This window comes from Microtus oregoni, unplaced genomic scaffold, assembly GCF_018167655.1.
Source record: "Microtus oregoni isolate MIOR12 unplaced genomic scaffold, Mior012 000002F_ref0000024, whole genome shotgun sequence".
Classification (NCBI taxonomy): Eukaryota; Metazoa; Chordata; class Mammalia; order Rodentia; family Cricetidae; genus Microtus; species Microtus oregoni.
This window is the reverse complement of record NW_024543061.1, coordinates 86736663-86762295: the sequence shown is the minus strand read 5'-3', so window position 1 is coordinate 86762295 and position 25633 is coordinate 86736663. Positions and strand designations below refer to the sequence as shown.

The window sequence follows — 25633 nt, the reverse complement described above, 5'->3', positions numbered from 1 at the left end:
ACGCAGGGATGCGAGCACACCCATGGAGGTCAGAGGACACTCTGCAGAATCAGCCCCTGCCTTCCACCTTCTCATGGGTCACAGGTTCTCAGGCTCACTTAGCAAGCACTTACACCTGCTTAGCCATCTCATCGGCTCCCAGATTGGCTTTTTACTTCCTGGTTCTTGCCAGTTTCCCACTCAGATCCTTGTTCTGTTCCTGGAGCTGAGCCCAGGAACCACATTCTAGCGGGGACTTCTGACTTGGAACTCACAGGTCACACCTTCCGGGGTCAGTCAATGTCTTTCAGGCATGAAGATCTTGCATGCGCTTCCTGTGACTTTTGAGTCTGAAGTTGCTCACATTCCTGTGGGCCATCTGACCCATCACATCCCATGGGCATGGACAGAGGGTGGTCAAGTGTCACTAGACTGTCCCAGGTGGAACAGTGAGCTATTAAGAGAAGGACCCTTAAACCATTCTGGGTTTAAAGTCTCTATGATACCCTATCACTTAGTAACCATAGAAACCTGATCAACATCACCTAACCTCTCAACTCCTTGTTTCCTCATCTTAAGGATGGAGATGATAATGACGCTGAGGGTTACTGAGAATCACGCATCCAGGAACGTGCACTTAGAAAAGACAGTGGCTATAAAGAAGGGCAAATGCATTAGGCCATTCACGCAAGGTTACAGGGAATTAGCAGGTTAATTTCCACTTATTTCACACAGGTAACACTTACGGGACTGCCTAGTTTACAAATAAAAGTATCTCATGTAAAACATTAACCATACAATGGAATCTAGAACAAGGTTCTGGAATCCATCCCCCACTGATGTAAGTAGGGAATGGTCTTTCTATTCATTGGCCAGAAGACTAGAAATCCCCAAGAGAGAAGGAAGCAGAGCCAGTCCAGCTTCCCTTCCTCTCTTTACCCCGAAACTGCTGCCCTGATGGGACGGATCTGTGCAAAGGAAGGTGAGAGAGGAGGCCAGCCCTTGTGGATGCCAGGGCAAAGGGTAGCACAGAAACACCCAGGGCTGCAGTCCTCTCTATGAGCTCTAACTCACATACCACAGAATGCAAACAAGCACAATGTACACTTCAGAATTTACCATGTTGACTGTATCAATACTGCAGATAAGCTTAGACTAAGTTTAGTTTTGCTTGGCTTAAACTGGGTTTCAAATTATCCCAAAGCTGGGCCAACCGCCAGATCCTGCAACATCAACTTCTCAGGAAACACCCCACAGAGAGCCACTTACCACCGTCATGTAATGTAGCATCCGACCATCCACCCGCCCTTCATCGAACTGGGTCTTATACTGAGGGAGGCCAATGTCATCCAGCCATCCTACAGGAGGAAAGCCAGAGTCAGCACCGGGCTACAGAAGGCCTATTCCCGGGATCAAGGGGGAAATGTGACAATATTGATTCTCTGTCACCCACAAAGGCCTCTTACTAGTGACCCAGTTGAAGTCCAGCTTCCCATAGTTGGTCTCTTCTTCGGACCCCAGGGCCTGCAGCGCTAGCTGGAGCTTCTTGCGATGCAACGAATGCTTGATGCCAAGCTCCTAAAGCAACAAACAGAACCTCAGAATTCCACCCGTCCAGCCATCCATGCAGAATCCTCGACCATGAAGCTGCCCTTAAAGACCAGCTCTCTATTACGTTAAAATACTGCTAATAAACCCATTCTACATTAAATTATAATATGAACCTCAGGCCAAAGCAACATTGCTGAAGAAGAGGCCCAAGTTTACCACGGAGGGCTGAGCAGAACGTCAGATGTTGCCTAGAGATTCATTTCACTTGTGAGTAAGAAACTGTTGAATGTGTAATGGGGACTTTACTCCTATATTGTGGACAAAGGACATAAAATATAGAATATTCTTTTGTGAAGTAAAATAGAATCGCAGAGATTACACTGAAAAGACGAGTCAATGTCAGTTTCCAAATGACTGAGACATGTAAGTTCTCGTCATTATACAAGGTCTATTCATTATGTTATAGCTACATAATTATAGAAGCTAATGCCTTTTCAGAAGTGGTAATACAGGTTCTATGCACACTGCTTTGTTTTAGAATAACTAATTCATACTCTATACCACATTATTAGAATAACTCATAATTCATACTCTGGTAGGGGGGTAGGTGTTGCTGGGAGTGAACCCTGGGCCTCCCACAGGCCAGACAAGTGCTGCAGCGCTGAGTACATTCCCAGCTATACACGCACAAACAAAACGGGAGTAGCTACCTTCTCTAGGTCTTGCTGAGAAGCCTGCAGAAGTGTCTGGCCAGATATAATCCAGTGCTTGCCAGAACTCAGGTAGGACCCCAAGCCTTGCTCCGCGAGCCAACTGCACACTTGTTCCTTGGTCCATTTGGCAAACGGCATATCCAGGTCACTGTGGGGAAATCAGCAACAACCCTAAGCCAGTCCTGCAGCTGAACAGTGAACATTCGTGCATGCAAGCGGTATGGAAGTTCCCTGGTGACACACATCTCACCAGGAAAAGCTAATCCAGGTTTTCAATTCAAAAGAAACTGCATGCCGGGCGATGGTGGCGCATGCCTTTAATCCCAGCACTCGGGAGGCAGAGGCAGGCGGATCTCTGTGAGTTCCAGACCAGCCTGGTCTACAGAGCTAGTTCCAGGACAGGCTCCAAAGCCACAGAGAAACCCTGTCTCGAAAAACCAAAAAAAAAAAAAAAAAAAAAAAAAGAAACTGCAGAAGGATTGGCGAGAGCTACCAAAAACTCACGCTTCAGAAAGACACCAACAAGAGCCATGTAAGAGTCAGATGCAGACGATGCTGTGCTCTCCAAAGAGCACACTCTCAAATAAAAACACTCTACTCGGCAGAAGGAAATTTGAGTCTCATATGAATTCACTTTGGCAGAATTATGGTTTCTCTCTGGCAGAGATCGCCGAGAAGATATCTTCCTGCTAAGTACAGGAAGGGGCTCTCCAGCAAAGTTTGTATTTTCTTTACTTACAGTCTTGAAAAAAAATATGAGGGTGCATGGCTAAATTTAAGAAAAAGCTATTTACAGTGAGTGGAGTGTGTGTGTGTGTGTGTGTGTGTGTGTGTGTGTGTGTGTGTGTAGTGTGCACACATCCCAGTATGCACATGACAAAAATGTCTTTTCAATAGCACAAGGGAGTTCTTCATTGTGCTTGAGGAGAACATATGGAAAATAGGAGCACCTGTTATCTGTGTCCAGGGCCCCACCTGTGTGGGAGCATCTGTCTCCGGCTAATTATTCCTTTCAAAGGGCTCAGCATCAAGACCTTCATGTTTACCAACCCCACCCTTTTATGCTCAGAAGCTCAGTGAAGTTGGCTCCAAACTGGTTCTAGCTTTTGAGGAAGCAGGGAGGGCTCTTGGAGAGAAACATTGTATAGTCTTTCCCCAGCTAGTGTAAGGAGGCATTTACTCATTCTACTCATTCGGGGGAACAACCTATGGTCTTGATAAATCCAGGAATTGCAATAGAATGTTTCTTTAAATACTTTCAAAGACTGCAACGATGGCTAATGTTTATTGATCAGTTGGTATCTGACAGAGACTTGGCCCCTACCAACTCAATTCTCACCTTTTGGGGTAGGTGCTAAGTCTTACTGTGAAGCTGAGTGTGGAGGCCACAGCTCAAGGTCACTTGGCTGGTGGCCAATGAGGCCACAGAGTAAATCCAAGAGGCTGGACTCAAAAACACAATATTTATTTCCCCCCACTCCCACCCAGGTCCCCATGCATGCCGACAAGGTCTCTGTTACTGAGCCACAAGCCCAGCCCTTAGACCCACCTTCCAAGCACTAGGCTGCCCCATCTTCACAAGACTGCTTCGGGAGACGCCCCACGTCAAAACTTAAGCCCAAGCACCACTGAATCACACATGTTCCTGACACCCTCACCAGCACGGGCAAACAGGACCGCCCCTCCCAACACAGCAGTAAGCCGGGTCTCCGGCCCTCGTGACCCACAGCTGTTCTTACCTGTTGGACTGCCCTAAGTCTCGAGACCAGCCGAGCCTGGGGCCTGCAGTTGCCCTCGTCCCTCCTCTTTTGAATTCAGGCTCTGACATGTCATCTGGGTTGAATGTAGTTGACTGGCTTCTCCTGAGTCTGGAGACACATGAACACGGTTATGCTTCTCCTGAGTCTGGAGACACATGAACACGGTTATGCTTCTCCTGAGTCTGGAGACACATGAACACGGTTATGCTACACCTGCAGAGGCCTCTGCTTTGGTGGCGAATTATAATGGTTTTTTGTTGTTTGTTTTGTATGTCTGAATTGAAATGTTAACCAAGGCCCAATGAGTTATGAAGCCCAAATGAGTCTTCCTTCCATGAAGCCTTGGGATTTAGTGTCCCTTGCCAGGCAGTCTTCCCATCACCCCCTGCCCTGTGCAACACAGGGGTCAGGCACCCCACCTCCCCTTTCTTCCACTTACTTCCCAAAGAGTCTCATGATTCCTCTGGACTTCTTTCTGGAATCTGGAGATGGTGGAGACATCTGGAAAGGACCGGTCCCCTGTGAACCTTTAGGACGAGATGTACCAGCCAAATCTAGGTGCTCAGTTGTCTCCTTTTCTGTCTCAGCTGTCCCAAGGATAGAATAAAGACCACGTGAACACAAGGAGACCTTAACCTTCTTGGTTTTAACCCCTTAAGAATTCTTCTTTGGTTCTAAAAACCAGTGATTTACACAGAGCACCCTTACGTATGAAACATGTATGTAAGTGTATTTGCTGCTCTACAACTTGCTCTCCTCCACAAAGATCCCTTTGAGATGAAGAGTGTGTAGCAGAGCTGGGTGTGGTGGTGCACGCATGTAAATCCACCACCCCAGAGGCTGACACAGGAGGACTGATTCGGAGACACACTGGGGCTACAATGTGTGACTCTCTCTTCAAAATAAAATAAAAAGTGTCTCAGAATTGTGACATTCTTGAGTGATATAAACTCGTGATGAGATTATGCCTAATCTAGTGCTTGGTACAGCGAGCTTCCCACAGCCTCTAACATCTCCACTCCCTCTCCTGCCATGACTCTTTCCTGGATCTGTGGTCTGGTCGTTCCTTCTTGGCTGTAACACCCATTTTTTATCTTTCCTACGTTTTACACCAAGATCCTGCTTAGTTCCCACTCTCGCAAGCTCACCTGCTCTCTAAACCCAGCACTGAAGGATGGCTTTATATTCATAGGCAGATGGCACCAAAACCTCTGAGCCTGACCTCTCTTGTCAGCCCTGTACCCAAAGGAAGACTATGCCAAGTCCCAATTTACTGTGCCAAGGACACACGGGACTTAACAAACCCACCAGTTTCCCTGAAAGTCTTCTCTCAAATTTTGACACTGAATTCAAATTCTGTGTCATTTCCTTCTTAACACGCCTTCTCCTTTGCCATTTAGATCACCTCAGTTACAGAGGACCAGCAACTCTTTATCAAGAAATGAATTACCAGAATGTGGTGCACACGCCCATTAAATCCCAGCCCTCAGGAGGCCAAGGTAAGAAGATCTCAAGCCCAAGGCCAGATCAGGCTGTAGTTGAGACCCTAAGGGGGAAAAACCCCTAGCCTATTATATATTGGGTACTAAGAGAACAATGCAACTCAGTATGTGTGAGGTTTTCTTGAGGGGTAAAATCCGGATTTGGCTTTGAAAGAACAGCATCCACACTTGCCACATGCAGGGCAGAAGTTCTTTCAACTGCTGGAAGAACAGCCACAAGCAAAGATGGGGCTGTTGTTTTCCAGAGTGTGAGCCTTTACATTTATAAAGGAAAATAAAGACATTTGTTCAAGGAGAAAAATCAGAAGGGTCTCAGAAGGATTTGCAGAAGCTGCAGAGGTTGAATGTTCTACAAAGCAGAGCTGTGACTACAGGTTACATAAGCAGCACTGGTCTACGGGCATCGACTGCCGTCCTAGAAGACACAGGAGCAGCTGAAAGCGGTTGTCCAGCTGGAAGAGTTTAGTTTGTGGAGCCAGCACTCACTGTAAACACGTCAGGCTTCAAAGACAAGGATGTCACTTTGCTAGGACATATGCTTTGATACTTGGGTATCTATACAAGGTGAAAGCCGCAGGGAACCCCAGGAAGAATCTATCCACTCCCACTGCACAGCCACAGTGGGTACGGGTGCCCTGAAAATGTTCCTAGTCCAACTCGTTTAAAACACATCATACTTTATTTATTTATCGGGGGGGGGGGGGCTTCTTCACACTACTCTCCCCATAGGGAGACAGAACGAATGTCTTTTAAAAGCACTCTCATGGAGACTCCTCAGATACCATGGGAAGTCACTAACTATCCCCACGGTCAAAGCAATACAGTTTGCTCCAAGAGCAGTAAGTCAGTTCCTGCCTGGCAATAGACAGTTTTGGGGGGATGTTGGGGAAATGGACACATGGAGAAGGACGAGAGTTGGCGGGTGATGGTTCAGTCACGGGTGAGGGGAGCTGAGATGTATGATGCCAGTTCACTCCAGGCCTGCACTGTGCAGGCTGCTGGGCATTTCTGGGCTCTCAGAGCTGCCCAGACGGTGTCAAGAGCACTGGTTAGAACAGCATGTAGGCTCAGAAGCCAAGGCGCTACGGAGTCTGCTTTAGCTAAAGATGAAGGAATATTCTGGAAGAGACTACATTTTCTGATTGCGGCCAGCTTGCTTGGTAGAGATCGCAGAGGCCAAGAGTGGGGATTAGATGAGTTTGGGGTGTAGCACTGGTGAAGGCTGGCATGCAGGGGTACGGTACCTAAGGTGGGTGCACTGGCACTTCGTTTACGGTCTTCAGGTATCCCAACAACGCACACAACACACGCAGCCAATGGAGAGAACACAAGGATGACAAAAATGGAACAGATCAGACTCCACCCTCTAAGGCAACGCCCGTAGGAGGAACGTATGCACACACTAAGACTATAAAAACCGCACAAGTCCGTCCCTGGGCACTCACTCATCCCACCACCAGAGGGGAGACTGTCCAAACAGAGTCACAGACCACCACAGGGTTAGGACGGTTCATTCTGCTGTTTGTCACTGGACAGAGTGGGGTGAGAGCTGACTTATCGTCACACTGCGAATTAAATCCATGGAAGCATTTTTGCCAACATCCCCCCCTCCAAGGCATCCACCTTCACTTCTGAGAAGGAGAAACGTGCCCACAGAGGAACACAGGATGGGTGGAACACCAAGCCTTTCCCTCCGTCCGGAAGGTCAGGACCTGGGTGCCCATGCCACACATACCAAGGTTTGGTGCACTTGCTGTCCTCTTGTTACTCTTGATTTTAAAAAAGCCTCGGCCAAAGGAGGACCTGGCTTTTCGAGTGCCAAAGGGGTTGTCATCCACGGAGGTGTTGTGTCCTGGAGCCTTGGGAGGCAGGGTCCCAGATGTGCGGCTGTCAGCTGGAGCTCTATCCTGAGGGGCGATGAGGAGGGAGCTGAGGGTTAGGGTGCAAATCCTAAGGATGGGGGGCTGGACTCTAACTAATGTCACATCCCTGGACAGATGCTGCAGTATCACACTAAGGCCAATGCCAGGGACATGTTAAAAAGAAGCCTACGCAGTAAACACTGACACAAAGAACACGGCTAACTCCGTCGACAAGCAATACATTCATCACTTAAAATATTTAAGACAGCTTTGAAAACAATTAAGTTCTATCTGCCTCCAAGACATGGAGTGAAGACACTCCAAACCCAGGGTGGCAGATTTCTTACTTTTCTAGTAATAACAATGCAGAGCTATAAATGAGTTTACGGCCTTAAGTCACCAGCACAGCAGCAGACGCCCAAGGCAAGTCTACAAAGCAGGCTGTGCACACACTTTAAAATACAAGAAGATCCTTTCAGTTACTTCACATTCTTCTCAAAGACTAAGAAGATAAAGGTACACCCAGCAACCGTTTGTTTGAGTTTTCCGACTCTGAGTCAGCCACTAAGCTCATGAGGAATGTCTCTCTGCTCTGGTACCACGGAGAGAGGCTTCTGGTTGGATTTCTTCTCTAACACCTCCTGCTTTCTGCTCTTCTTTTGCAGAGTGGGTGAAAGGGTCAAAGGGATGGCTGACTACATTAGCTGAACACCCGTGTGCACAATACAGTTACTATCTACACTGCAACACCGACACGTCCTCTGACCATGTATTGACATGCATTGACCATGTATTGATCATACACTGATCATGTATTGATCATGTATTGACCATGTATTGATCATGTATTGACCGTGCATTAATCATGTATTGACCATGTATTAATCATGTATTGATCATGTATTGACCATGTACTAAACAAGGGGCTGAAGAGGACCTGAGGGACAGCTGTCTCCACTGAGTGCTTTGCCAGCTCCATCTCTAAGAGTTCAGACTCAGAGCAGACAGCCAGGACGGGAACTGGCCTTGCACCCCGCTGCGATCCTTGATATGGCTCATGATGGGAAGCCAGGGGAGCCCTGGAATACAGCCTGTGTAGAACGCCAAACCTGCCCGCATGGATGAGGGCTATATGAAACAAATGGGTGGCTTTTTGCAGAGCCTGGGAAAGGCAGCTGGTCACAAAGACGATCAAAGCACACGACTCTAAGATCACAGGTTGGTTTTCCAATAACAGATAGAGATGAACTCTTAAAATATTTATTTATTTATTTATGGGCGTGTGTGCCTGCGTGCATGTGTGGGGACACGTGCCACAACACGTGTATGTAGAGGCCGACACACACACGTGTATGTAGAGGCCGACACACACACACGTGTATGGAGAGGCCGACACACAACACGTGTATGGAGAGGCCGACACACGTGTATGTAGAGGCCGACACACAACACGTGTATGGAGAGGCCGACACACAACACGTGTATGGAGAGGCCGACACACACACGTGTATGGAGAGGCCGACACACACGTGTATGGAGAGGCCGACACACACAAGTGTATGGAGAGGCCGACACACACTCGTGTATGGAGAGGCCGACACACAACACGTGTATGTAGAGGCCGACACACAACACGTGTATGTAGAGGCAGACACACGTGTATGTAGAGGCCGACACACGTGTATGTAGAGGCTGACACACACACGTGTATGGAGAGGCCGACACACACACGTGTATGTAGAGGCCGACACACACGTGTATGGAGAGGCCGACACACATGTATGTAGAGGCCGACACAAGTGTATGGAGAGGCCGACACACAACACGTGTATGGAGAGGCCGACACACAACACGTGTATGGAGAGGCCGACACACACACGTGTATGTAGAGGCCGACACACACACGTGTATGTAGAGGCCGACACACACACGTGTATGTAGAGGCCGACACACACGTGTATGTAGAGGCCGACACACGTGTATGTAGAGGCCGACACACAACACGTGTATGGAGAGGCCGACACACAACACGTGTATGGAGAGGCCGACACACACACGTGTATGTAGAGGCTGACACACACACGTGTATGTACAGGCCGACACACAACACGTGGAGTTATTCTTGCCTTCCACCATGGACACCCTGGGGATTAACCTAGGCCATGGGGCTTCACCTCCGGAGCCATCTCAGCTCCCCCAAATTAACTTTCTCTTTTTTTTACTGAAATGTTCATTTTATGTCTAAGCAATACTTAACCCAGGTCAGGGCTGCCCAGGGACGAGTCTGAGACCACAGCATACTGGCCTGGCTTGCTCTATATGCAGGCGTTGCAGGCCCATATGGGAAGGATAATGTGTGTATGTCAGGTACACATGCTCACGTGTACATGTGGAGGCTCCAGGCTGGGTGTCTTCTATTTCTTGTCACTATATGTTCTGAGACAGAGTATCTCACTAAACCCGGAGATCACTGGCTGAGCAGACAAGGGGGAAAGTCCCAGGGATTCTCCTGTCCCCAGCATCTTGCAGCGCTGAGAAGACAGGCATGTGCTTCCGTGCCCAGCTTTGTATGTAGTTGCTGGGATCTAAACTCTGCAGGGTCCTCACGCTTGCAGGGGAGTACACACGCATTTCACCACTGAGACATCTCTCTAGTCCCTAAGAATAACTTTTCTTCAGACAGGGTCTCACTCTGTAGACCAGGCTGGCCTCAAACTCACAGAGATCCACCTGCCTCTGCTTCCAAGGTGCTCGGAGTATAAGTGTGTGCAGCACACCTAGCTCAAAATTAATTTTAAAGAGAGGGCATTGAATCCCATGGGACTAGTTATAAAAGGCAGGTTGTAAACAGGCATGTGGGTATCGTGAACTGAACTCAGGAACTCTGCAGAAGCAACCAGTGCTCTTAACCACTGAGCATCTCTCTGGCCTTCAAAATTAACTTTTTTCTTATTGTTGTTATCGTTTGCTTATGAAGAGAGGGTTTCTGTGCAGCCCTGGCTCTCCTGAAAACTAGCTCTGTAGACCAGGCTGCCTCAAACTCAGAGGTTCTCCTGCCTCTGCCTCCTAAATGATGGGGATTAAAGGTGTGTGCCACCATCTGGCTAAAATTAACCTTTAAAAGTAAGTAACCCTGTGGCACTTAGTCTTTCTCTGAATCATAACCACACCCCATCTAGTTCTAAAACACTGCCATCACCCTCAAGCCAACAGCCCTCTGCTTCTCCTTATTCTACCCCTTCCCCCATTACAGCCAGCGCTCTGCGGCCTTCTCTGCAGACGCACGCACGCTGCTGCACACTTCACAGAAACCCAGGCACATGTATGCACATGACCTCCCTAGCTGGCATCTGCACCTTGCTTGATGCTCTGGAGGCGCTAACAGACTCGGCTTCCTGGAGTGGGGACATTTAACTTAACATGCCATAAAATTTAATAGATTTTTTTTATACTTGAACTCATATATGAAAATTACCTCTGAAGGCTTCTGGTTAGACTTCTTTTCCTGTTCAAAAACAATGACATTTAAGAAGGCTACTGTAAAATTCTTTTATATATTCATTGTTATTACACTTCCATAAATAAGAAACCACAAAATCTTAGTTGTATTTATTTCCTACAATGTTTTATTTTCTCAACCTTTCATTTATGCACTTTCAATCTTCTCGCTTCATCCCTGAAATCTGTCATCAACTGTACCATGGTAGTAATTTCCCATCAGAGAAAACAAGAGCTCTTCCTAAAATGAAATTTTCCCAGGCACAAACAAAGATCAATCCCTCGGTATTTTCTTCTCAGGTTAACAAGGGAAAGGAGGCAGGAAAAACAAAAGAAAAGAAAAAGAAAACTCACCAAGACATCTGATGTCTCTTTCTTCAGGTTTCCCAGGCTGCTGGATTTTTGCAGACTTGAAGTTCTAACAACAGAAACAATGATAATTAGAATTAATAGTAAGTTGACTCTGGTGCCTGTGTCTAAGCAGATCATCTTAGAAGGAACTAAAAACTGTCTGGGAGTTGAATCTTGGTAATAAAAGAAAGTCTGGATCCAAGCAAACACTTATGTACTTAAGTCAATTGCAGCGCTTAGTTCCTCTAAAAGCAGGGTGGTTAACGGTCTTGCCAGTAACACAGACTATGCCACACATGTCCCGGGAGCTGCAAAACCACTTAAGACGGCCCTGGCAATATCAGTGTTTTCCATGGACGGGTGGCACTTACGCCTTTACACCAGGAACTTCTTAGAAGCTTGCGCACTGTTAGAGCTAATCCTTCCACTTGAAGAACGAAAGTCTACTTTTCTTTCAAAGAGGAATAACTTTCCCGAGTCTGCAAAGCTCACTAAGCCAGGTTTTGTGGGGCACACCCGTCATTCCAGTCCTCAAGAGGCTGGGGCAGGACTGGGGGCTGTGTGAAACAGCCAGGGCTATCAAGACAGAGCCTGTCTCCAAGAATGAGAATAAAGAAGGATGGAAGGAAAAATAAAGAGGACGAGAAAGGGAGGGAGAAGCAGGGGAATAAAGGAAGGAAAATGCCCTAGACCAGTGGTTCTCAACCTTCCTGTCGCTGCAACACCTTCATACAGTTCCTCAGGCTGTGGTGACCCCAACCATAAAGTTATTCTCGTTGCTACTTCATAACTGTAATTTTGTTACTGTTATGTATTGTAATGTAAATATTTGTATTTTCCGGTAGTTTTAGGTGACCCCTGACCTACGGGGATCACTACCCACAGGTGGAGAACCGCTGCACTAGGGGAATTCTTGTTAATGCCCACAGTAATTCTTTTGCTAGCCAAGGAAGGCAGCGGGAGTCTGTAAGTAGGAGACTTCGTTCTTTACATAATCAGTGCCCAGTTACACACAGCCAGAGGCGGCATGACTCAAACCTAAATGTACAAATATGGAGCCAGTTTCCAAAGATGCGAGACTGGGGGCGTACCTCAGTGTCAGTGTGTGCTGGGTACGCGAGAGGCCCGGGGCCTGATCCCGAGCAACACGAGATAAAAAAGCAAAGCAGAGCAGAGAAAGAGACTAAAGAAGGAATGTGTTTACTCCAAGAAACTGGAACAACTGTGCGGCCTAACTTTTAAAAGGCATTTCTGTTTTTACGTAAGTTGTCAGGAGTGCTGGCCGCCAAAGCACGTCAAAGATAACAGAGAAATAGAAACAGCTCTTTCGAGCCCTGCCCTTAAAATAGGCTTTCCAGGTTGTTTGGGGCTTTCCTAATGTGACCCAGGCTTTCGCTCGGATAAACAGCACAGTGGGCGTTTATGAAAGTCTCTCCGCCAGCTGTCACACTCCCTGGGAGTCTTTTCTGTTGGAGTAAAAAAATACAAATCAGCACAAAAATAAATGAAAAGTCCTGAATCTCAAATGAAAACTGATGAGGGAAGACGAAAGATCTGCAAAGGCCAGGCATGAGAGCCAGGAAAGGGGCGTTTCTCTGTGGCACCAGCTCTCCAGCCCTGCCTCTCATGACACTCGCAGACTCGACTTGTGAGTGTGACAGCCTCGCCGGATCCCTGTTAGCAATGGTTATGTGAGCAGTGCAGATTTCCCGCTCTTTCAAGCCATGGTCATGCTTCACACTCAACAACACACAACTTACGAAAGACCGTCGCTCGGCGGGGCTTCCACGGCTGCACCCAGGAGCGGTTTTCCATCACTAAAATACATTTTTTAGAAAGGCATTTGTTAATGTCATGAATCGAAAACCACACGGACATCCCTGGGCTTACAATGGTGAAGTCCCAAAGGGCCCATCAGAGGCTGAACTCACTTAACTCAATTAAAGTCAAAAGCGCCTTTTGTTTAAGTTAGCAAAAACACAGCGTAGCCTCTCCTACCTCGTCATACTTACAGGCCCCACTGGCCTACAGCCGGGCAAAATCTCTCTCACAACGTCTACTTTAGAAGGGTACACTGACTACCTCCTACCTATCAAAAACTATAGCAAAACTACAACACAGCCACGCTGTAAAGTCAAAGAAAAATCACAAGTCATGCCATCACAGGTGGGCCATCTGGACCTCTTCTAAGTGAACAGAGATGTAAAATATGTAATAATAAATAATAGTGCAAAAAAGGCTATTTTAAAACATTTTCTTAAGCCTAAGTCAAATTTAGGCAACTAGTTTGAGAACTTTCTGGCAAAATATCTATTTGTCTACTGAGATATGACTGAGTCTGTTGTGCCGGCGTCACAGCCGTGCTTCAAACAGCCTCACGGCACCAACGGCACCTGCTCTGCCTTCCAGCAATCACTGGTGACATAGAAAGCAAAGCCCGAGCTCCTCACTCCCTCACTCTCCCACCCTCTCCCGCCGCTTCCTGACTCACGCATTTTATCTCAATAATACAAAACTGATGATGAAAACAGAGCCTGAAATAAGTGTGGGATGCTGGCTACTCTACCTATCTGAACATTTATATCACAATGTCATATCCCACAGAGCATACTTCTCTTCAAGGGAAGTCTCAGGCAACTTGGACTTTTCAGAGGTCTCCACACCCATGCATGGCGGCAACAGCGGAGGGACGGAAGCTTGCAAGACGCTGGTGTGAAACTGAAAGATTATAAGTAAAAAGGAAATCAACCAAACGAGGACCACACAAGCCACGGAGTAACGGAACATAACAGAGCCGGTCTAAATCGTATACACCCGTGCTTACAACTCCAGCCTTATCGTCATGATTGTTTCAGAATACAAACATGGGTACAAATGGGGGTCACGGAGGAAACACTGTGGAGAAAGGGGTTTCATTTGGTTCCATGACAGTGAATATTCTGAGTAAGAAATTACCTTAAAACACAAAAAAACCTCGAGTTCTGATCCAGTGAAAGCCCAAGAAATCCAGCCCCAGGGCGCTGACTCTTCTCAGCGTGAGCACACCGTAAACAAAACACTACGTCCATATTTATTTCTGCTACCAGCCTGACACACAACATGCATTATGCTGGTTAACTACTCTCTTCTATTTGAACAAGCTGACTAAGCTCCACTTTCATAACTGACGGAAAATACATTAAAACCAGCTGGAATATACTCCTGTGGTTACCAGTTAAAATGGAGTAACATCAACACTGTGCTAATAATAAAATGTGGAGCCCATTTTCTCAAACACCTCTGGGTCCCAGGGCTGGAAACTTCGGTAAAGACCAAGAGCTGGAGATCAGAGCGCGGTGGGCATCAAGATCTCAGGAGTCAGCTAATCTGTGGTCTCCTCCTTTAACTGTTAGCAGTGCTGGCCTAGCACGCCCAGTGTTTCTCCACTGAGCTATATTCCCAAAAGAGTTCTTAACTTCTTTCCTCTCTCTTTAATTTTTATTAATAATTTTGTAAAATTAAAATATAATCATATTGTTTCCTCCTTCCCTTTCCTACCAACCGTCATGTACCTTCCTTATTCCCATTCTCTCTCTATTTCTCTCCCTACTCCCTCTCTTCCCTCCCTCTCTCTCTCCATGACCTCTTTGTCTCTCTTTTTGATCAGGGTCTTTTGCACAGCCTAGCCTGACCTGGCTGCTTAATCCTCAGGGAGCCAGGTAAGACACACGGCGACACACATCTACAGCAACACCAGGTAAGATACACAGTGGACACACACCTACAGCAACACCAGGTAAGACACCCGGCGGACACACATCTACAGCAACACTGGTAAGACACCCAGCGGACACACATCTACACCAACACCAGGTAAAACACCCGGCGGACACACATCTACACCAACACCAGGTAAGATACACAGTGGACACACATCTACACCAACACCAGGTAAGATACACAGTGGACACACACCTACAGCAACACCAGGTAAGACACCCGGCGGACACACATCTACAGCAACACTGGTAAGACACCCAGCGGACACACATCTACACCAACACCAGGTAAAACACCCGGCGGACACACATCTACACCAACACCAGGTAAGATACACAGTGGACACACATCTACACCAACACCAGGTAAGACACCCGGCGGACACACATCTACACCAACACCAGGTAAGATACACAGTGGACACACATCTACACCAACACCAGGTAAGACACCCGGCGGACACACATCTACACCAACACCAGGTAAGATAAACAGTGGACACACATCTACACCAACACCAGGTAAGACACCCAGCGGACACACATCTACACCAACACCAGGTAAGATACATGGTGGACACATATCTACAGCAACACCAGGTAAGACACATGGCGGACACACATCTACAGCAACACCAGGTAAGACACACGGCGGACACACATCTACAGCAACACCACATAAGACACCCGGCGGACACACATCTACACCCACACCAGGTAAGATACATGGTGGACACACACCTACAGCAACACCAGGTAAGATACATTGCGGACACACATCTACACCAACACCATGTAAGACACACGGCGGACACACATCTACACCAACACCAGGTAAGATACACGGCGGACACACATCTACACCAACACCAGGTAAGACACACGGCGGACACACATCTACAGCAACACCAGGTAAGACACACGGCGGACACACATCTACAGCAACACCAGGTAAGACACACGGCGGACACACATCTACAGCAACACCAGGTAAGACACACGGCGGACACACATCTACACCACCCACTCAGCAACAGTTTCTCTTGAGTCACACATTCCAACAGGCACCCAGGCCTGCCTCTGAGCCTCTGAGCCCCAGAATGGAGAACCCAGGGGAGTTAAGATGGTCTTGGGTGTGCTGAACCAGCAAAGCTCAGCTTCATGAAGAAGCAATGATCTCTGCTCCGTGAGTTTTGTGTGGTACTGAGTGACGGCATCACGAAAGCTCGTAAAATATCCAGTCAGATTACTGTAAAGTGGGGCTCTTTTCGTTTTATTTTCCCCGTTTGGTTTTTGTTTCAATCTTTACAGTCAATGCTGGGTAATCTCTTTAGCACTCGTCCATGCTTCCTGAAGTTCAGCTACTTCCCTGGACTCCTGATCATGGGAAAATACACTAACACACTGGCCTCTTGCCTTGATTTCTTGTTCAAACTTCAAGGTTTCAGTTCCAACTTATATTTTCCCTCCTGTCTTTCCTTTGAAAATAAGGTTGAACTCTATCGATTCTCACCACACCACTTTTGTTCAAGTTGAAGCAATCACCTGAGACAAATGAAACATCCTTAAACTGGGATTCGTGAGGGCTGGAGAGGTGGCTCAATAGCATTGGCTGCTCTTCCCGGGAACCCAGTCCAACTCCCAGCAAGGTAGGGCATCGGCTAACTCCAGGGGATCTGGTGCCCTCTTCTGACCGCTTTGGAAACTGTATGCATGCAGTGTGCATACATGTATATTCGAGCAAAACACTCACACATACAAAATAAACAGAAGCAAACCTTTAAGCTGAGGCTTATGCAGCAAATAATCTGTAGAACAATCTGGCATATGCTACACATACAAGCAATCCCTCAGTAAATGAACCACATTACTAGCTAGCAAAGTTTTTTGGTTTTTGGAAAGCTGAGGCAGGAGGATCACTATTGCTGGCCTGGGCAACCAAGTGAACCTGTTTCAGAATAAAACAGAGAGGTTTCTTTGCCTCTAAATATAAACACAGTTAACAAGCAGGGAGCTTCTTCTTGTATCTCATTTCATAACTAAAATCTTGACTGATAAACTGTTTCGGTGCTTGCTAACATTTGAGTGTTCAACGTTAGCTGTTTTCTCTTTGAATTAACTTTCATTCAATTTAGTTTTTACTTTCTCAGGACCAGAGGTGTAGAACTCAGCGCAGAGCAGTGGCCAAGCACGCACACAGCCTCAGGCTCCAGGCCCAGAGCTGCAGCAGGTGTGTGTGTGTGTGTGTGTGTGTGTGTGTGTGTCTGTGTGTGTGTGTGTGTGTGCATGCGTGTGTGTGTGTGTGTCTGTGTCTGTGTGTGTGCATGCGTGTGTGTGACTAGGAAAAGGGATCTACTGCTGAACACTGTCTTTTCATTACGTCAACAACAGGTACAAGAGAAGGAAACAAGAGAGGAGAGCTGGTGAAAGGAAGAAACCGTGGCATGCTCGAGGTGAATGAGATAGTCCCAGAGTGTGACGTGACCTCAGGGCAAAGGTCACTAGCACTGGGGAATCCTGGGACAGGCGCTCTCCTCTCAGACTCTATGGAGAAGCAGCAAGCCCAGTGGCTCTGCAGGGAGCCTGGGCCCTGAGGGGCAGTAAGGGATGCTCAGACAAGTCTCTAAGGTAGTGGCTTGGAGGGCTCTGAGCAGATTCTGATTGTTGGAGCAATGCAGCAAATCAGGCTCAAATGGGCAAGCACAGCAGGAATGACGGTGACTTTGGACTGCAGCGGCACTTTACGAAGCTGAGACAACATTCAAGGTAACAAAACTGTCACCGGGAGAGCAGTAAAAGACACAGCCCCCTCGACACAGACAAAGTCGGAATCCCGACGGTACCTCTTCTGGAGCGCTTGTGTTGAATGGGTCCCTGCTGGGAGACCCCATTCCTGGCGTGGAGGAGGTACTCCTCTCCAAGTCACTGAAGCCCTGGGCATCCAACAGGGTGGAGATGGAGCTAGAGTGGAACAGCCCGTCACACTCACCGTCCTGGCCTGGAAAAGACGAAGCAGACGATGCTCAGGTCCACTGTGGAGGAAGAACCGTGATTACGCATTCCTTCTCCGTCTTTCTCTTGAACATGCGCTGTGCTGCTGAGCTACTGTCTCAGTCCAAACCGTAAACAAAGAATCACAGTTCCTGGCATCGTATGGAGATCAGCCACACAGACCCTAGGATACAGCACCTTAAACTCTAAGCAGCTAAGGCCGTGCCCAGGCCACACTGAGTACCCAGCAATGACATTAACAAAAGGAGTCAGGTTTGATACAATATTGACACAAAAGATGTTTAAAAACCCCTAAATTTGAGGCAGAGGCAGGTGGATCTTTGTGAATGCCTGGCAGTGGTGGCACACGCCTTTAATCCCAGCACTTGGGAGGCAGAGGCAGGCGGATCTTTGTGAGTTCGAGACCAGCCTGGTCTACAAGAGCTAGTTCCAGGACAGGCTCCAAAACCACAGAGAAACCCTGTCTCGAAAAACTAAAAAAAAAAAAAAAAAAACCTAAATTTATTTCAAAAACCCACTGTAATTTTCTTTCAAGACTTCCAGGCTTTATAAACATTAGTTTAGCCTGTTTTGGTTTTGTACCTTTAATCCTGGCATTCAGGAGGTGGGAGCAGAAGAACCAAAAATTGAAGATCATCCTTGGATACATAACAAGTTCAAGGTCAGTCTGAACTACAAGAGACGCTACTTCAAAAAATATCAGACAGATCCATAGATGTGTGTACCTACCCACCTACCTACCTATGATCTACCTACTTACCTGTCTACTCTACCTACCTACCTATAATCTACCTACTAACCTGTCTACTCTATCTACCTACCCAGCTACCTATCATCTATCTACTTACCTGTCTACTCTATGTACCTACCCACCCCCCTATACTCCCTTCTACCCCAGCAGGACCATCTGATTCTGGGCTACAACAGAGCCACCATTTAAATGCATTCCTTCTCGTCACTGCTGTGCTCTGGAAGATACACGAAAAAGAGAAAGGACAGAAGAAAAAGAAAAATGACAGCTGATCCTTCAAAAGGATCGATCCTTTTATGCCATTTTAAAGTAGAAAGAGCCTAATGGAAGAAAGAAAGCATATATCCATCAAAGAACTAAGCTTGAAAAATTTTACCATCAGTCAAGATGTAAAGGCCTAACTAACTGTACTACACAATGGTAGATGGTCACTTTCTTAGAAAGTAGCATGATATTAAAAGCTCTACCTCTAATGCCAAATGGCAAACTCTGTACTTATCTAAACACGCTGTAACTTTTCTTTTCTTATTTTTTTTTAAAGAAATTGTTTTGGTATAACATAGTCCAGGCTAGCATCAAAGACTAGGTCATCTTGATTCAGCCTCTCAAGTGCTTAGATTACAGGCATGCCTAACTAAAGATTTATTTTATCTTTATTTATGAGTATGTGTGTGCATGTGTCCACAGAGACCAGAAGAGGGTGTTGGATGCCTTGGGACTGGAGTTGGAGGCGGCTATGGGCTGCCAGAGTGGATGCTGAGAGCCAAACTCCCTTCCTCTGCAAGAGTAGCAAATGCTCTTAATCACTCCACAATTTTTCCAGCCCCAGTAAAACTTTGAAACTGAGGTTTTACTATAATTTTACCTTAACTTTACTAGATTTTAAGTGCTGTTTAGGGTTATGTGAGGAGTAACTAAATAAATATGTCTTCGGGAGGAATCACTTTTCATGTACCTCCTTCACCATACCAGGGAATGATCTTTATGACTTGTGAAAACCCATCCTGCTCTATCTGATTTCAAACTACTACATGGGGCTGGAAAGGCTCAGCCAGTCAACTGCCTGTCATGGGAGCATGAGGACCCAAGTTCAGATCACCAGCGCCCACATAAACGCCAGGCATGGCCTGGAGAGGCGGCCCAGAGGTCAAGAGCGCATGGTGATCATGAAGAAGACCAGGATTTGGTTTCCAGACCTTACACTGGGCAGTCACAACCTCCTGTAACTCCAGCTCCAGGGATCTGATGTCCTCTTCTGACCTCCCCAGGCACTGGCACACAGGGGGCATGAATACACCCACGCACATACACATAAATAAATACAAAATAGGTCTTTAAAAGCCAGGCATGGTGGTCTGCACCTTAGAGGTAGGAATGTAGAAAGGCAATCTTTGAAGCTCAGTGACCAGCCAGTCTAGCCTGTCCATGAACTCCGGTGTCAGAGAGAAACCCTGTCTCAGGGAGCGGCTAGTGATACAGTTGAATGGGAGCTGGGACTTGCTGCTGTACCGGAGGACCTGCTTTCGGTCATGGTGTGTGGCAGAACAAAAGAAACCCTACCTAAAATATCTCTCAAGAGATATGTTCTCAGTGCTTGTCATCTTTAGGGTCACAACTGCCCACATGTTCACAGTAAACAAACACTAACATTCTGTTTGTGTCAAATGACCCTCAGTCTTTCCACATTTGAGAACGGCCCTCTGCAGGTAAGGCAACAAAACTTCCTGTGTTCAAAGAGGAACTCGCATTCCTTGGCCTGGGTAAATGGCACCGTCACTTACCTGGTGCCTTTAGCCACAAGTGTCTGCCTCTGCTGACTTATTTTCCTTAGCTTCATGTCCATCACCTAATTCAGCATATCACAACCTCAATGGAGCCGGTCGATTCAGATCCACTAGGTCTCTGCAGTTACAATAACTGCGAGTGTCTTTTGATTGACTTCCCCTGCTTGCGATAGTGGCATTCCTCTTAACCCTTTTCTGGCGAAGGTCACATTGCAAACTTTTTATTCAGCCTCTTGTCCCAAGCTGGGAGTGTAACTCAGTGGCAAACATTTGGCTAGAATGTGCTAGGCCCTAGGTTCAAGCTCTTGGATCAACAAAACAAAACCAACCCTCACTGGATTCTCTGCACTTGTTTAAGAACGGATGTCCAACCCAGCCCTACTGAGATCCCTCTCAAGTCATAACCACCCCCTCCAACCCCCCACCCCGCTCAGAACTTTCCAGACATAACCCGAGGCTCTTTGCGTATACTACAGATCTTGCTCCAGAATGCTTTAATAGAGATACTCTCACGGACACATAGACCTAAAAATACTCATCAGCCCGAGTGATTCCCAGCACCATTGTCCATAAACAGATGAGTCACCCACTCTGGGAAAATGCATGCGAACTACGTAAGAAACTGAGCCCAACTATGTAAGCTCATGGCTGGAGTAGGAAGGTTTCCAGAGATGCATTTTACTTTATTACCTTGGGCCAGAACTGCTGGGTCCTGCATTTTCTTGTACCTGTTCAGGCACTGCCGGAGATCTTCTATCCTCCGATCCTGTGAAGAACGTAAGCTATCACCACTGCTACAGTTTCAAACAGTAAAGGTAAGTGCTGTGAATTGTTTACACTATTTGAACATTTCCCAAGCTTTAGTCAAAGTGGCAATATCTGTATTTTTCCTATGTGCATCAAAGACAGAAACAGCACCTCTGATCTTACAGATCCAACATGCCATCTTCAAAAACAAAATTGATATAACAGCATTTAACAACAACAACAACAAAACCAAGGGCCAGTGAGATGCTTTAGTGTGGGAAGACCCAACCCGGGGCCGATGGCTTGTGTTGGATCCCAGTGGATAAAATTCCAGAGTGCAGATCCCTAGCATCCACGTAAAGCCAGCAACTAGGGGGCGGGGAAGAAAGACAGAATTGGGTTCCCAGAGCCTGCTGGCCAGCCAGTCAGCAAGCTACAGGGTCTCTGACTGTCTCAAAAAATTAGATGGAGAGCGAATAAGAAGACACTTGAGGTCAGTCTGACCTTGACTTTTATATGCAGGTGCGCGCGCGCACACATACACACACACACACACACACAGACAGAGACAGAGGGAGAGAGAGAACAAAAATGAGAGGAAGCAGCAAAGACGCGAAGGAGTAACAGGATTGGAGAAAGTTGTGATGAGAAAGAACCATCTTCTGGGCATTTTGTATTTCTCTACTCCTTGGAATTAGCCCTTTCTGGGAAATGTCCCTTTGTTCCACTCACTAAGGGAACAGGAGAGAGTGGTCCTGATGTTATAAGCTGAATCCAATGGTTGCTAAGCAGCCAAGATCTGCCAGGTCAGGTCTGTGTTGAGAAGTGAGGAAAACAGACCACAGCCAAGAGCCCTAGTGACAAAGGCAGGGACCACAGGCCTGGCCAGTGTCCCGTTGGTTCACCTCTCAGGAAAGCAAGACAGTTGCTGGGGTGAGAGGTGAGGGACAAGAGGACAGTAACCCCACCTTCTCCGGGGCTGTGCGGGCCTCTGTGAAGCTGGCACTCCACCATTCAGAGCTCACGCTAGCCCAGAATTTCCAGAACATACTCCTCTCATCTGAATAGAAAGAATTCTGATGGTTTCAATATTTTCTAAATCCAAACAGGGAAGGAGGGCGTCAGGATCTCCGTGGAGTCCAGGCTGCTGGCCTCTCTATTCTGTACACACAGACACAGTCACAAGCGACATCGCTGAGACAGTGTGCATGGGCAGGGGGAGACAAGGAAGGTCCCTAACGTCAGTGGAATCGTAAGTGTGTCCTGTCCAGCTGGAGTGGCTCAGGAACCGTGTGGAACAGTCAAAGAGGTGCCGCGGCGCCCACAGGAACAGTGACACTTAGGTTCATTCGGTACCTTCTCTTCATTTGCTGCCATCAGGGACTCCACCGCCTTTTTCATCTTTTGTACTTCAATGTCTGAAAATGACGCAACATTGTTAGGAGGCATCTCAGCTAACCTGTGAGGGCAGTCACGGCTCTTCTGTCCGAAATGTCTCAAGGGAAGTATGGCGAGGGGCAATAAAAGGGGAGCACTTTTGACCTCACCCCACAGCTGTCACCCAGAAAGACAGCGATGTGGGTCGGGGACCGGGAGACGCCCTCTCTTGGAGAAAGAACACAGTCTCCCTTTACACCCTGAGGATGGAATGTGGGCGCGGCAGCAACGACAGCACAAGTTCTCAAAAACGTTAGCCGTGGATGGGCAGTGAGTGAGAGCGATGGGCGGATTTCACAACGACCAGGGCGGAGGGATGGGGCTCGGTCATGACCAAGCTGGAGACGCCATGGTAAGAGCCTGAGCGTGTGTTTATGTGAGCGGTCATGCTGAGAAGCCAGCTGCAGTTCCACAGAATGAAGTGACTTGCTTCATCCACAAGCCTCATTTCTAACGCTGTTTTAAAACAGAGAGCAAGACCCAACAGCCACAGTGTGCAGAGTGTGACTTTCCTGATAATATGGTCGCCAAACACGAGTGTTACTTGAAAAATGAAAACTTCAGGTACTTTTTAATAAAAATGAACATTTAAACCCAAAGTGAACCTACAATTAAAATACAGAAACAGGAAAACATTCAGCTAAAGTTACCAGCTCGTGGAGGAGGGGAGAATCTAGTAATTTAAAAAACTGAACTAATACATTTTCAGTTAGGAATGGCTGCGGTTTGTTTTCCATTTGTTGTTTGTTTTAAAGCAGGTTCATCTAACCTATTAGTTCACTCTCTGCGGCCAATTTAAGGATTTATCTTTCTTTACATGTCACTAGATAGCCCAGGCTCCACAAAGCTCTGGTGTAGGCCCCAGCTAAACAACAAGTTTCCAAACAGACAAAGCAAAGCTCAGCACAAGCTGGAGCTGTGGTGACGAGAGCTGAGTCTCCCAGATGTGTGCTGTCTTGTCTCCTGCACCTCTGCCACCCACAGCAGAGAGTGCACACTTTCTGAGCTCACTTCTCCGTGCGTCCTGTTGCACTCTGGGAAGTGAACGGGCTGCAGGGAAAACCCATGACGTGATCCTGTCCTCTTTACTTTACGGTCTGTCTGTCTAGCCTCTACTTTGCACACCGTGAAGAAATGGGGGCTCGTTGATGAAGCAGCTGCAGATGTTTACAGACAGAAATGTTCTCAACATGCAAAGAACGAGGTGGTGTTGCTGGCTAACGAGGGGCTGATGGAGAGACACCGAAAACCTTACTTTTCTCCTTGAGCTTCTTTTTAACATTTTCATCTGCACAGGAAAACCCATCGGATTCGAAGTTAGCACACATTGCAACAAAAACTCTACCTTAAAAGTCCTATCGTTTGGCTTCCTTTTACCTAAATGCTGGAATGCTAACTGCAAAGGAAGCCAGGTATGAGGCCCTACCGCATGACGTGGGGACTGGCCGCAGATGCGCAAGAGCACGGGAGGCGCAGGAGCGGCTGTGCAGTCAGTTGAGTCGCTGCATCTGAGCTTCAGCTTTCTGTGTGAAAGTCAGGCTCACAAGGCCAGCCAACTGTGATGTGGACTGGCCAGGGCCACTCTGGTAGGTTTTCCCAAATGCAGTCTGACACCCGGTCCTCCTAACTCTGTGCCACAGCCAAATGGAGCACTCAAGTCCCCATGCCAGGAGACAGTCCACTGATGACACAGTATCAGGAGCAGACTGTCAGGAGGTTCCTAGACCCTGAACTCAGCTGGTCCCGAAGTGACAGACAGCAGGCAGTTCAGACTGGTTCCAAGCCCCATTTCTATGTGGACAGTGCTCTCCAAACACACCTCTAGCCCACATACACTCACTCAGTGTCCACTCTATTCATAAACTCTAAGCGTGGGACTGCCACTATGGTTCAGTGGTAGAGCATGGGATTTTTAGCAGATCCGATCCTAAAATTGGGGTCTATTTCTGAATGTCCTATAACAAACCAGGGAAGGAAAGCCCATGTCTACGGCTTGAGAAATTGAGTTTCCGATGGGTAAGGAAATGGATAAAATGCTACTTGTTTCCATATACGATACAGCATGACACAGCTCCACCAGCTGGAGTCTGGCTGTCCAAACCAGGAAACTGCTCTCATGTCCGGCACCACGGCTGCCACTGGACATATTTATGTATGCATACATGTATCAAAGGGAAGGTAAAATCTGATCTAGTATTCCAGATGCTATACATATTTCAAGATTAAAAAAAAAAACCGAATTGGGGGGGGGTCTCCCTGTGTCATCCAGCCTGGTGGCCAACTACGATCCTTCTGCTTCAGTGTCCACGAACTGGGGCGGCAGCTGTGTGCCACTCACTGGACCCACACGTCACTGGGGCTGTCTTTCTGTTGTGCCCCGCCAGCTCCTCTCCTGTAGCCCACAGGACCTGCACAGAGCGAGGAATCAAGCACTAGACCATCAGTCTCACCTCGATCGAGGACGTCCACCCCTTCTCCTTTGGTCTTGCACACCAGTCTCTCCTGCAATCTTTTGACTTCACAGTCCTTATCTTCCAGCTGCTCTTTTAAAGATGTCAATTCATCCTACAAAGTTACAGATTCATTTTAATACAGGAGACCATGGCGGAAGAGGAGTATCTCTAGAGCATACTGGCCCTTAACGTCAACTCAAGACTCTGGGAATGAGACAAAACTCTGCAGAACTTACATGTGAACACAAATTAGACAGAGGCTATGATGAGCACTATTAATATGACTAATTTGTAATCATCACAGTGTCACTGTTTCAGGTTTGTGAGCAAGTGTAAGAAGAAATGGAAACATAATCAGGGCAAGGTATTCCCTAAAGTTGGCCTACATTAAATCAGAAAGTCTCGCCAAGTTAGTCAAAGGAGATGGCCAATGTTAGTCACTTGTCAGAAAAGCAAAATAAAATACAAATTCAAA

General features: G+C 47.2%; 1 protein-coding gene across 12 annotated transcripts in view; it reads right to left on the bottom strand.

Moving 5' to 3' along the window:
- Positions 1-25633, bottom strand: part of Ppfibp1 (PPFIA binding protein 1) — a 145125-nt gene that overhangs the window by 8396 nt on the left and 111096 nt on the right. For 4 of the 12 annotated variants that reach the window (XM_041633406.1, XM_041633457.1, XM_041633422.1 and 1 more), the window contains 16 exons: positions 25156-25270; positions 23961-23993; positions 22625-22686; positions 21212-21287; positions 17818-17972; positions 13828-13934; positions 12977-13033; positions 11220-11283; positions 10843-10872; positions 7241-7412; positions 6750-6782; positions 4443-4590; positions 3983-4111; positions 2241-2391; positions 1446-1557; positions 1249-1337 (listed from right to left, as the gene is read on the bottom strand). In XM_041633406.1, the coding sequence (XP_041489340.1) occupies positions 1249-1337; positions 1446-1557; positions 2241-2391; positions 3983-4111; positions 4443-4590; positions 6750-6782; positions 7241-7412; positions 10843-10872; positions 11220-11283; positions 12977-13033; positions 13828-13934; positions 17818-17972; positions 21212-21287; positions 22625-22686; positions 23961-23993; positions 25156-25270 (1533 nt within the window). The remainder of the gene's footprint in view (positions 1-1248; positions 1338-1445; positions 1558-2240; positions 2392-3982; positions 4112-4442; positions 4591-6749; positions 6783-7240; positions 7413-10842; positions 10873-11219; positions 11284-12976; positions 13034-13827; positions 13935-17817; positions 17973-21211; positions 21288-22624; positions 22687-23960; positions 23994-25155; positions 25271-25633) is intronic. The other 8 variants (XM_041633447.1, XM_041633468.1, XM_041633489.1 and 5 more) reach the window with 6 other exon arrangements.